The sequence below is a fragment of the Marmota marmota genome, unplaced genomic scaffold (genome assembly GCF_001458135.2).
Source record: "Marmota marmota marmota unplaced genomic scaffold, marMar, whole genome shotgun sequence".
In the NCBI taxonomy this organism is placed as follows: domain Eukaryota; kingdom Metazoa; phylum Chordata; class Mammalia; order Rodentia; family Sciuridae; genus Marmota; species Marmota marmota.
The window spans coordinates 11,416,664-11,430,048 of record NW_026000164.1 but is presented as its reverse complement, the minus strand read 5'-3'; the positions used below and the strand labels follow the sequence as shown (position 1 = coordinate 11,430,048).

At 43.9% G+C, this 13,385-nt stretch overlaps 1 protein-coding gene across 1 annotated transcript in view; it reads right to left on the bottom strand.

Annotated features, from left to right (window-relative positions):
• The window catches only part of Parp12 (poly(ADP-ribose) polymerase family member 12), a 52,619-nt gene that overhangs the window by 20,983 nt on the left and 18,251 nt on the right, over positions 1-13,385 (bottom strand). Inside the window, exons 2-4 of the mRNA XM_015493888.2 lie at positions 9,571-9,735; positions 6,425-6,725; positions 5,209-5,310 (exon numbers count right to left, since the gene is read on the bottom strand). Of these exons, the coding sequence (XP_015349374.1) occupies positions 5,209-5,310; positions 6,425-6,725; positions 9,571-9,735 (568 nt within the window). The remainder of the gene's footprint in view (positions 1-5,208; positions 5,311-6,424; positions 6,726-9,570; positions 9,736-13,385) is intronic.

The following is a 13,385-nucleotide window of genomic DNA, read 5'->3' as shown; positions in this document are numbered from 1 at the left end:
CTATGAATTTCATTTCATGATTATGAAAAAGCTGATCACAAGCTGGGTACAGTGGTATGTACCAGTAATCTAGCTACTTGGGAGGCTCAGATGGAAGGGTTTCAAGTTTAAGGACAGCCTAGGAAAGGCAGCAAGACCCTGACTCCACAAAAGAGTCCCTGAAGGGGGGCTGTCTGAGTGCTCAATATCTCTAGACATGTGGCATGTGGATGGGCAGAGATCAGAGACAAAGCCAGATTCATCTCTACCATAAACCCATTCCAACCCCAACATGTGAGGCAGGTTATGACTCAGCAGTGCAGTTCTGGCTGCCAGGATATCTTCTGGCTGCCAACAGACTAACCCCTCCCTCAATCTCCCCTCACACTCACTGCTCTGCCCTACCAATATTCAAGTTCCTCCCCTCCACCATCCCCGGGCTCCTAGGCAGCCACATCTCTGCCTTGTCTCTCTGAGGTCATGCTGCCTGCCTAAACTTTGCTCTAACCAGTCCTACCACTGGAACACAGCTTTCACCCACTCTCTGCCTCTTAGAGATTCTGTGACAGCTACAGAGGATGGCTGGAGAGGACAGGGAGAAAGGAAAGGATCAGGAGGCTCCCTGCACTCTGACACAGACCTCCCGCCAAGATACATGCTGTAAGGTAGAAAGATACAGGACAAGGTGCAGAATGCTTCCAGACAGAAAATGAGGGGGAAAGATTGGAGATACTGTGGCTAAATGCACATATATGCAGATATTATTTCTTGCAGAGGAGAACTGGGTGACTAGAAACAAAGTTATAAGGAAAGTTTTGTCATATTTGTACACTTCTGATTTTGAACCACAAGAATATATTACATATTCCAAAAAGCTAAATATCCAGTGAAGTGAAAAAGGCACAAGTCTGCCAGTGCACCTGTGTAAGAATAAAACTGAATAGAGGGCTGGGCTATAGCTCAGTTGGTAGAGTGCTTGCCTTGCATGTACAAGGCCCTGGGTTCAATCCCCAGCACCACAAAAAAAAAGAAAAAAAAAGACTGAATAGACATACACTTGTACACAGATGACATCTTTCTAAATGGATATTTAAAGACTGGGTAATCACGGCTAAAGCCTGGGTGCAAAGGAAAACAGATGTGAGAAAGAATTATTTCTTACTGTCCTTTGTATATTTTTTATTCATATTTCAAAATAACCCTAATGAAGTTTGGCTAATTTGACACTTGAAAAAAATCAGAATTTTCTAAAATCATATGCATTCCTTCAGGCACATTTCAATGCCAGCTCTTTCCTAGAGTCTGCTAAAGGGCACTGCAGTGGGGGGAGCACCATGGAGGAACACAGGGATGTTGTGAGGGCTTATCAAAGACCAGGCCTGGGGCTGGACAGACAGGGCAAAAAAGAGCACTAGGCTGAGAGGGCTCAGGGGACAAGCTGCTAGAACTCACATGAGGACACCTCTAAGCTCAACAAAGAGGAACACATGACAGGAGACACTTTAGATCCCTGAACTCATCCAGAGTTTGAGCATGGACAGCTCACACCAGGCCAAGTGACCTCCTGGACTCTTGACAAGGAATGCACACAACGAATAATAAAGGGCTAAGTCAGGAGTGATAAGGCCAGGCTATGGTGCAGAGGTCATGATCACATAAGAGTTCCTGTTCCCTTCCTGAAGGAGACTAAAGAAATGATCAGGGATAAGAGCAGAGGCCTCCCCAGAGCACCCCAATATTGAGAGGCTATTTCTATAAATTCCAGGTGAATCTTGGGCAGCCTAAAGAAAAACTCCCCACAAGAAAGCACCCTCAGGAAGGTGCACCTTGCCATGACCCACCAGATGGATGTTTCCTCCAGAAAGACCCAGGAGCCTGGGGAAAGCACTGAGGTCAAACAGTAGACGCAGGAGCAAGCATGATGGCCACACTGCTCATAGCTGGAAGGCACATGGAAAATGTCACTGCAACCACATGGCTGGTGAACATTCTAGCAGAGAGGTAAAGGCACAAGGCCCTTTCCCTTGTCCTCATATTCCCTGATCCTCTGTCCCCTTTCTCTACTTTCTTTCCCTCCTTCTAATATTCCCTGTTTCACTGGGGTATTCCAGAGTCTAGGCTTTCTAGAGGGTGAGTCACAGAAATCAAATCAATTGCGCAGGCAAAGCACCTGCATTCACCTCCCTATGTCCCTTAAAATAACAGGCCAGATAGAAGAACCAACCCCAAAGCACAGGAAATCAATAAAAAGTACCATCAAAAAAACAGATTTCTTGAAGAATTCCTAAACAATGCAGCAGACAGAACCAAACTAACACAAAAAGAGGGGAAAAACTCAGCAAAATATGCAGAAGATTCCACATAGTGAAGAAGACTGTCTCAGGGGCTTCACAGACTCAGGGGCAGATGAAACTCTTAAGCCCATCACAATTCAAATAAGGGGACCCACTGGAGTGGGACTCCTGTACTTGACTTGCTTGGGCTGCCCAACCTTGCTATATGCTTCCAAGTTGAATGGGTAAGTGTGGACATCAGGGCTGCACAAAGAAAAAAGTACCTGAGACAGTCACTAAGTTTCTTCAAGTCCCTACATGCCAGCAGCCCACCCCATGGCAAGACATGCAGCCTCTACCTGTCATCACTGAGACAAATCCTCTGTGATGGAATTACAATCAGTCCCCTGGAATCAACCAGGAAGACAGACGCATGGGCTTGTGAAGTACAATGTGACAGACAGCCAAGAATGAGCCAACACATGAGGGAAAATAGTGGAGAGAGGCAGCAAGTCCACACAGGAGAAGCAATTCCCAGGGAAGGAACAATCAGAGATAAGCGGTAACCGCCACACATAAACATAAAGGTTAGACCTTTGCAATTTCTAGGAAAAAAAAAAAAAAATCAAACATAGGAGAATATTTATCTTGGAATAGGCAAATATTTTTATATTACAAAAATACCAAAAAAGAAAGGTATTAAAATGAACATCAAATGGACATATATTAAATGGACATTAATATTAAAACATCTATTCTTGAAAAGATAAAGAAAATGAACATGAAAGAGACTGGGAGAATGAATTTTCAACATACATAATATAAAAAACTCTTCCAACTCAATAATGAGATCAAATTACTCAATAAAAATGGCAAAACAGTCACAAAAGATCAATATTGTACAATTCTGTTTATGTGAATATCCAGGCAAATCCATAGAGACAGACAGACATCTATAGTTACCAGGAGCTGGGAGTGCGGGAAAGGAATGAGGAATGACCAAATGGCATGGTTTCTTTAGTGGCAATGAAAACATCCTTATACTGACAGTGATGATGGCTGCACAATTCTGTTACTAAACTAAAAAATACTAAATGGGTTAATTGTGTGGTTTGTGACATATTCACTATTTTAATAAAACAAAAAATAACAAAAATTTGACCGTTATTTCATAGAAGATACAAAATTGTCCAACAAGCACGTGAAAATAAATGTTAACCATCACTAATCATCAGAGAAATTCAAATTAAAACCACAATGAGACACCATTGTTCACTTCTAGGCTAAAATTTAAGGCTATCAATACCAAGCATTGGCAGAGATGTGGGGCAACTGGAACTTATATTTATTGCTGTTGGGAATGTAAAATACTATATCCATTTTGGAAGACAATTTGACAGTTTCTTATAAGGTTAAGTATGCCTCATGACCCAGTAATCCACTTCTAGGTCTTTAGCCAAGAAAAATGACAATCATTTACATGAGAAATTATACATGAATATTTATAGTTTTATTTTTTATAAAAGTCAAAAATTGACAACTACCCCAACATATGAATGGATAAGCAAACTGCAGTGAATCCATGCAAGGGAATACTACTCAGCAGTAAAAAGGAGCAAACTATTAACATTGACAACATGCTAATACCAAGAACATGCTGAGAAAGATAAAAGCCAGGCACAAGAAAATATAAAATACATACTATATGATTCCATTTGTATGAAATTCTAGAAAAGGTAAATCTAACCTACAGTGTTAAAAATTAGATCAAGAATTTCTGAAGTTGGTGAGTTATGGGGTAAGGATTAAATGTAAAGGGACATTTTGGAGTGAAGTAACTCTTCCATGTGCTAAATATTCTGTCAGTATCATATACATAATCAAAACTCAGAATTTTAAATTGATGCATATAATTTAAATTGATGCATATCAAGTATAAATTATATCAATAAATTTGATTTTAAAATATAAATATATACATATACATATAGCACACTCTTTGACCTAGTGCTAGGAATCAATCCATGAAAAGACACATGTATACTTGCATGCTTAACAGAACATTACTAACTGAATACTAGACAGTTGCTTTAAAAATGAGGTGGACTTACATATGCTAACATGGAAAAAAAAAATCTCCAAACACACCATTACGAAAAGATGCAGATTGAATAGTATGTTTTCACAAGCTCCCGTCTGTTTAAAAATATGTAAAACAAATACCACGACCACACAGCAAATGTTTACCTTTGGGGAGGGATGAAGAAGGACTTCCTGCTTTACTCTGTATTATCTGACTCTTTCACAAAGTGAAAGTATTCATGAATCGCTTGGGTAATTTTTAAAGACTGAAAATGAAACAAGAAGTTTTGGTGGTTGCTTTTAAAGGGGAATCACTGAATTTGAGAAGAAATTTTGCTTCAAAGGCCAGGTTAGCAGTTAAGAAGAAAACAAAGGTTTAGTGAAAATCACACACACACTGCTACTTTTGATAAAAGAGGGACTAAGGGATACACTGGATCAAGACAGAAAAAACAACCTAACTTAACTAATCCTCCAAGAATTTACGCAAGTATCTCCTCTCTTCCAGTTTCTAGCACTCCCCTAGGCCTATTGTTATCCTTTAGAAGTGACACTCACCTTGGATTTCACTAAGAACTAAGCATTTCTGTCTCAAGCAGGTCTGTGGCTCCATCCCAAGCTGACCAACGGTCAACACTTGGCATTTATTTGCTACAGATCCAAATAGTTATGTTCCTAAAACTCATCTACAGTTTCAATTTTAGAAATTCCAAGAATTCCTGCTATCCTCAACCCCCCAACAAAACAGCTTCAGAATTGGTTTGGTCAAAGTGCCAGGGCCCCCTCCTCTATGGATACCTCAGAGCACAGCTCCAGGAACAAAGAAGCAGTTACCCCTCCCAAGAGAGGGAAGAAAGGCCCTCCTCCAGCTTACCTTGAAAGCTACAACTTTTCCGAATATGGTACAAGCAGATCTGATCACTCTCCTCCTGTGTAGGAGTGTTTGGGGACACAGAACCTGAACTGTCTCTTCTTTCTACAAAGAAACACCACAAAGATGTGTCACTTTCCAGCAATGTAGGGTTACAGTAGTTAAAGTACAAAGGAGAAAAAAGAGAATTCATTCATTTCTCTGCACAAAACAGAAACAGACTAGGAAAACTGACAAAACCATCCTGTTAGGGGTGAAAGCACACCAGATACCCAGGTAGGCACTCTGCTTTTCAGTGAGAAGCCAGGAGTTCAATACCACAACTACTTAACAAACCAAGTACACCCCAGTCACTTGGCTGTCCACCCAAGTCACAAAAGACAAATGGAGGGTTACTTTCTATAAACAAGGTTTGATTCTATATAACAAATACTTATTAATAAACTCTTAGAACTGGGTATTAAAAATCAAGAAAAAGAAAATATATGGAAAGTTTACACCTCCAAATGAAACTTTTTAAATTAATGTTAATACAAGGTTCTTAATATAAAAATGGTATGGAAGTGCTTTCAGAGTTTACTTTTTCTAGAACCATTCCAATGAGTATTTATTACATTTACCACTACCTACTTACCACTAAATAAGCATATAAAATTCATTTGTGACATCTCCCTGCTTAGTATCACTTATCATTTTGTTATTCATCTTCCCTTTTCTCATTATAAGCCCTGGATTTTTTGAAAAAATTCAGGCCCAGAAGGTACCTCCCTCTCTTCCCCAGTGTGGTGACTGCCCTTGGGACCTGACCTTACTCAGAAGTTTATCCTCCCTCCCTTTCTAGCAAGGTAATAATACAATGAAAACTCTTAAACATCCATTTAAAGCAAAATATGTGTATTTCTAAGCTTCCTAAAGTTATATGAGATTAACAAAACATAAGTGAAGAAAATAGAAAGAAAAAACAGATACAGCAAAAACAATTTTTGAACAGAAAAATCAGATAAGATTAGTAGTCCAAGCACTCACCTGGTATTTTAGGAAGTGACCTATTAAAATGTAGCTACTCTATAGCTCAACCAATGGGTCTGATTATGTGCTCTGAGGGGAGACATGTCTCACACACCCCAAGGTATAAGCAGAGCCCAAGACAGAGTCCAGAAAATGGCAAGCACTCAAAGACCCACATCCCAGGGCCTGTAGCACTTGCCACCAACCTTACCAGAAGTCCCCTGAGGGCCTGCAGGAAGAGGGTGCCCTTTGTTGGGGGCTGAGCTCTTATTTTTGATATCATATGCATTTCTGTAAATGGAAGGTAGCCTGTTCACCAGGTCAGAGCTCATGCCCAACTTCTCCAATTTCTCCAGATTCTCCAAATGACAGAAATTATGGGATCTCTTACAGCTATCACCAAACTTGCACTCCCCCTGTAAAAAGTACTGGCAGATATGGAGTTTGACACATTGCTTCTGAAAGGAACAAGAGCCAAAGGGTCCATCTCCTTTGTTGTAATGTAGGCAGATCTGTTGACAGAGAAAAAGACATAAATCTAGGAAAGTCTCCCACCACACACCTCCCTACCCACCAGGTAATGTGATAAGGGACCTTGAAGCCAAGGTGTGATTCCATCGCCCACATAGACCACAGATATGAAACCATCCCTCATTCAATATGAGGATTGCCAGTACATGCCCTTGGCTAACATGGGAACCAGGCAGAAAACAGATTGCTTAGAAGCAGCTCCTCCACTGGGAAGAGCCAAAGACTTCATAGCAGTATGAAGCAGCATTTTATGTTGAACCAATGGCAGCCTCCTGATGACTCCCAACCCACCTACACTCAACCCAGAGCTCACCCACTTTCCTCTACCAGGCCCCAGTCTCTCCCAGCTCTCCTTTCTATAATTTAGGATAAGAGAGGCTCTGGGGGTCAAAGCATCTAGAGAAAGCCAAATACCACTCCTTCATTTCTCAAGGGAGCTGACAAACTCATGAGAAGTTCAACAGCTGGCCCCAATCACACAGGATCCACAGCACCTTTGTTGAAGTGGGTTGCTGGCAAACCTGCTACTTGAACTTTAATCAACTGCTCCTTCTCCTCTACATTCCAAATCCCTGAGAATGGGAACCAGGCCAGAGACCACCAGGAGCCCATCTACTCGATTCACAGGTATTACATTTCACAAGCTGTTGGAATAACTCAAAGGGCTGTGGAACCAAAGCTACTATCAGCAAGCCCCCACCCCCCATATGGGGATGAAAGCCCCAAGGGAAAATGCCAAAGGGCTGGGCCCTGAAATCCATTCTGCCACTTACAAGCTGCCTGACTTTGGGCCAGCCACTCAGCTCTGGTATTTTGTTTTGCAATCCCTAAGATGGGAATAATGCCACTTATATCACAGGGTTCTTGTGAGGAATAAATAGGAAATACGAAAGGACCAATATGATGCCTGCACATGGTAGATGCCTGATTCATGGTGGCCACTCCCAGCTGGTCATCTGGTAAGGGACTAAACCAAGAGCAGAAATCCTGGCAGGACAGCCACATTGTATCTGGGTTCAGGTCTCAGCTCTCATGTGCTGGCAGGGTGTTCTGAGCCAACCTGCCCACCCAAGCAGAAAAGGCCTACATAACTGGTCATTTACTGGTCACCTTCTTCTAATTTACTGTTCACACTACAGACAACATGACCTCTCCCAAATATTAATGTTCCCTCTCCAAACACAATGCCACACACTCCTTCTCAGCATACAGATTGCCATCAAGAAGCCTCTGCCTGGGGGTAGGGGTATGCTGAGGTTGTGGCTCAGTGGCAGAGCTCTTGCTTTGCACATATAAGGTACTGGGCTCGATCCTTAGCACCATATAAAAATGAATAAACAAAACAAAGATATTGTGTCCATGTATAACTAAAAAGTATTTTAAAAAAAGAAGAAGCCTCTGCCCACCCATTTCTCCTTCTTCCCCCTCCTCTGCCCCACATGCCTCACTGTGCCAGTTCCTTCCTCGCTGGGGCAGTCCCAGAGAACACAGCTCCTCTCCCCAGATCTGCCTCACAGTCCCTCCCTTCCCCTCACTCATCCTCCAGCACTCAGAGTAGGTAGGCATCTTCTGATCCAGGATGCCTTCCCCAGTCCCCAGAATCCAGTACATAAGTCTTCCGGGGCATCTCAAACAAAGCCTCATGCACCTGTCTCACCATTCAATTTGTCTCCTGGAAGGGCAGAGCAGAACCTTTTATCTCCTGATCCCCATGCCTAACCCACAGTGGATATTCAGAAAGTTGAGCTGAATGAAATCAACATTAATTTTCAAAAGGCAAAAGAAAAAAGTTAACATTTTGTGCTAGTCACAATGCTATGCTAGCACCTGGGTGGTGACTTTCATTGAATATGGAAGCATTTTCATTAAAATATGCCAATCTCTGTTATCTCAAATCATAAACAGCACCAAAGCATCCCATGTAACCTGTGCTGGCTACAGGAATGTGTAGCTCTCAGATCTCCTGCAGCACATGAGAAATAATGCACAGCTGCTGCCCCAGAGCCACTGCCTTGTTCACACTGGGGGCCTTGCCCAGCCTATGATGGCACACACTGATCCCAAAGCAGGCCCAATCTGGTTGAGTCACAGCCACTGCAGCTCCAGTGCTGCCTGAGGGTTCAGGGTGGAATCTTTCCTGGAACCATGCTGCAGTCAGTCTTTCTACCCAGCCCCGTCTTTCCCTATGTCCTGCCATGAACGTCAGACCTGCCTCACTGCTATCTGAAGGTTCATCCCACCCTCTCCTGTTCCCTACCCCAATTAATTTCTCATACTTCTAATCCCCACCCACCCACCAACTGCTACAGAACCAGTGCAGGGAGCTTAACTCAATCTGAGGATTCACATCAGCTTATTTTCAAAATTGCCTGTGTGCAATCAATGAGTACAGAGAGCATCATGTGGCCATCAGCAGCTATGGAAGGCTTCTCCTCAGACCAATTGGGTCCAGTGATACCCAGCAATGTGGTCCCAACTCCTACTACACAGTAATGAGCTGCTGGCATCTCTCATCCCTCTCTATAGGTAACACTTACTGGAGGCACTGGCCAAACAGACTCCCAACCTCATGAAGCCCTGCAAGTGAGGTAGTACCAGCCCAACTGATAAGGAATGAAAGGTTTCAAGAAGTGTAAGGCTGGCCCAAGGTCACAGGTCTAGAAATCAGCAGAACTGGAAATTAAATCCAGGTCTCCACTATGCAGCCGGCTTTTGGTCAAGATAGAGTCCTTGGCTTCTCTTCAACCATAATATTTCCTTATTTTCCAACCACTCAGTCTTTTCCATATTCCATGCAGGGACTCCCTTCCCCCCACTAGCACTCACTTCAGGCAAAAGCCAGGGGTCATTCTGAAACAAGAGTTGGCACAGCTCACTATAGGTGAGGTGGTCAACACCGTGAGATCTCAGCACACTCAGGTTGTGATCAGTTGTCAAGCTGTGACCATTCCTACAGTTCTTCCTGCAAAGAAGCAGAAATGGTGTTACAAGCTACGTTGTGTCTCCCCAAACTCTTAGGCTGGAGTTCTACCTCCTAGAACCTTAGAAATGTGACTGCATTTGGAGACAGGGTATTCAAAGGAGTAGTTAAATTAAAATGAGGTCATTAGAGTGGGCCCTACTCGAGCATAAATGCTGTCCTTAGAAAAGAGAGAACGCAGTCATGCATAGAGAAAAGACCATGTGAGAAGGAGCCATGGAAAACAGCCTCCAAAGAAACCAACCCTGCAACACCTTATTGCAGAATGTGAGAAAATAAATTTCAGTTGGTTAAGCCACCCAGTCTATGGCATTTTGTCTCAGCAGCCTTGGCAAACCTAACACAGTTAGTGAAATTAGTCTTCATGACAATTTTTCAGGAATACTTCCTGATAGTACTTACAAGCACCAGAGGAAAACCAGCATGCCCATGTAACAAAAACAATGTTTATTCACCAAGAAAGAGATGGGACTATGCAATGCCAAAGGCCCAGGACAACACCTCTCTGAGGACATTCAAAGTGAATGACAGGGTCAACATCCAAAAAGGCCTCACAGCACACTGGCTATCAGTAAGCACTTTTAAACATGGGCTGAGTGAATCGTCAGAGTGCCTTATGATAAAGTATGCATAGGTACGTGTATACACGTATACACACACACACACACACACCACCTGAGCCCAGCCCTTTTTTCAGCTCCCTTCCTCCATACTTTCAATCCTCAAACATCTGAGGAACATGAACTGGGTGACTGGACCTGGTACCCCATTCTGAGGACTCAAAGATAAACCTTCAAACGATGGCCCAGGTTACCAAGACCAGAAAGAGTCAGGCAGATTGCATTTGCTCAAACCAGGCACTGCCATTCTACATAGGCCATACTTACAATAAGCACCTCAAAAAAATACCAAACTCCCGATCTACCCCCCCAAACCTGCACCTCCCATTGTCTCCTCCACCTCAGTCAAAGGTATCATCCGTCTTTCAACCACATGGACCAAAAACCTCGAGGTCATTCTTGACTCCTCTCTTTCCCTCTTCAGTAAAGGCAACAGAAACAGAGATGACTCAAATATAGGGTGGAAAGTACAAGGTCAGGTGCAGTGAGAACACGGCAGCAAGAGGGAAGAAGCATCCCAGTCTGGGTTGGGAAGAGGACTGGAGAAGAAGTCACAAGAGGGTGCTGGAAGGTGTAAAGCCTTAAGCCAAACACAAAGAGGGCAAGGAAGAACCGGACAAGGAGAGAAAGGCAGAACCTCACAGGTAGAAGAGCAAGTGGTTTGGTGCTGCCAGAGGCTAATGATTATAATGATGATTAATGATGACAATGACAACAAGTAAAACTTATTGAGCTTATACCAAGGACTGCCTAAATGCTTCATGAGTTAACTCAATTCTCTTTTTTTTTTAACATTGATTTTTCATTTTTTCGGCAGACACAACATCTTTATTTAATTTTATGTGGTGCTGAGGATCGAACCCAGAGCCCCGCGCATGCCAGGCGAGCGCATTACCGCTTGAGCCATATCCCCAGCCCATTAACTCAATTCTCAACAAGAGAGGTGATATTGTGAGGTAATATTATTGTCCCCATTTCATAGATGAGGGAACTGAGGCTCAGATATAAAGCCACTTGCCCAAGATCACCAGCCAAGGAGCAGAGCTGCGCTGAATCAAGATGGGCTAGTTCTTGTGACTGTGCTCTTGATTCCCACTTCCTGAGCACAGGATTGGGAGTCAGGGACCATAACTCCTTCCCAACTCTGTAGCAGGACTGATACCCCATTTCCCATAGACCTGATCTTGTGATCAGGAAGACAAATCACAGGGAAAACAGAAAGTTAGTCAACCACACCCATTCTCCCTTGATGAGTCAGAGAAGGATGGTTCAAGAAACTTCCTTGTGTAAATCAGGGAAATGAGAAAGATGAGGAATGAAGAAAAGACTCAAGTCATTAAGTCAATAAACATCAGATTTCCAACACAAGTAAAATTTGACCCTAAATTTTGGGAACTAGCATAAGAGTGGAAAAAGTCATCTTTATTTTACCAACTACACACATTAAAAAGATTCACTAGTGATCCCCATCACTGGCCCCATCCAGACCCACTACTGTGTGTCTTCTTCCTCTAGGAAACTGCTCCATTCCCCCCACCCCAGGTGGCTCATCCTTGGGGGCAGATTTCCCAGGGTTCCACCTCAGCCTCTTTACAAGCTTCTCCCTAAATCTGATCCACTTCTGGGACTGGAGCCATAGCACTCACCACCCAAAATCTTGCAGATCAGTATCTTGGGAAGCCCAGCCTTCTTCCCAAGCTTCAGATAGAATGAAAATCCTCTCGTGGTCTCAATCCACAGTAGGAGCAGAAACCCAAGAGTTGTCAGTTCTCCACAGCCTCTCTCCACACTGTCACCAACTCCTAAACTTCCCCAAATTCTCACATATGTACCCCTTGGAATATTAAAATACCACAGAAGTTTTCTAATCTGGATACTTCTGGACAGCTGGCTCCTAGAGACATTTCGAAACATTCTTATATCTAGGTAGGGTCTTGAGACAGCTTCTACTCAATGGGAGTCTACCACTTCTAGACCTAGCCCATGAAAATTTCCCTTGTTCATTTTTTCCACCTACCTTTACAACTTGATACCTAGAATGGCCCCAAGAGCCATGTACTGAGGAGGGCTGAGTTCAGGTCAGTCAGCCTGGGTCCCTGAATGACTGCATGGATCAAGGTCCCTGCCCCAGACTATTAAACCTGAGGAAGAAATATATCTACTGTGTTAAGACAAAAGAAGAGAGTAAGGAAGGACAAAAGAAGGGAAGAAATAATTCTATATAACTGGGTTAGCTTCCAAGAAGGTCCTCTAAATCAACATCCTCACCATTACCTAAGACCTCTTCTAAAATGCAAACTTGATGGCTGCTCTCTCTAGCAGCTTGATGGGATGAGGTCCAAATTCTTTTGCATAAACCTTAGCGATCCATTCCACACATTTCAATGACCACGTGCCAGGGGGCAGAGCACAGGGCTAGACGCTGAGGAGACAGCCAGCAGGGCCTTGGTCCTTAGACTATTTACTGCAAGGGCCTTTGTCTTTGTTGCATTTGGCTATGGCCTTTGTCCTTACTTTCACCTGGGGCAAGGGGACTGGGCATTATGAGAAAAATAAACACCTAGATGTTATGAATAAGGGGAAAGAGCTCCAAAGGAAGTGACCTTTGAGTTGAGGTCCAAGGCATTAACCAGAAAGGGCCTTCCAAACAGAGGAAGGCAACCAGATGAGCCTGGCTGGGTGGCGGTGATCCAGATTCCCGTAATAAGGACCCCTGAAGGGTGGGCAGGAACCAGATGCCTAAGGCCTGGGAGGGCAATGGCAGAGACAGGGGCTTCTAGGCGGCCTGGCCCTCCCAGGCAGCTCTGGAGACCAGGGGCGGACACCATTTCTCTCCCCTCCCCAACAGGTGTCGGTCCTGGCACCGCGCTCCGTGGACGCCACTCGGTTTTCGACGTCCTCGGGAGAAGAGGCCGCTCCTCGACCCGAGCCCCTCTCCCAGCGCTCCTCAGAGGTTTGCTCTGGTGAGCGACGAGGCGAGGCCACCGAAGCCCCCCCTCCCCGACCCGCTGGGCGCCCGCGGCCTGCTCCCGCCCGCGGCC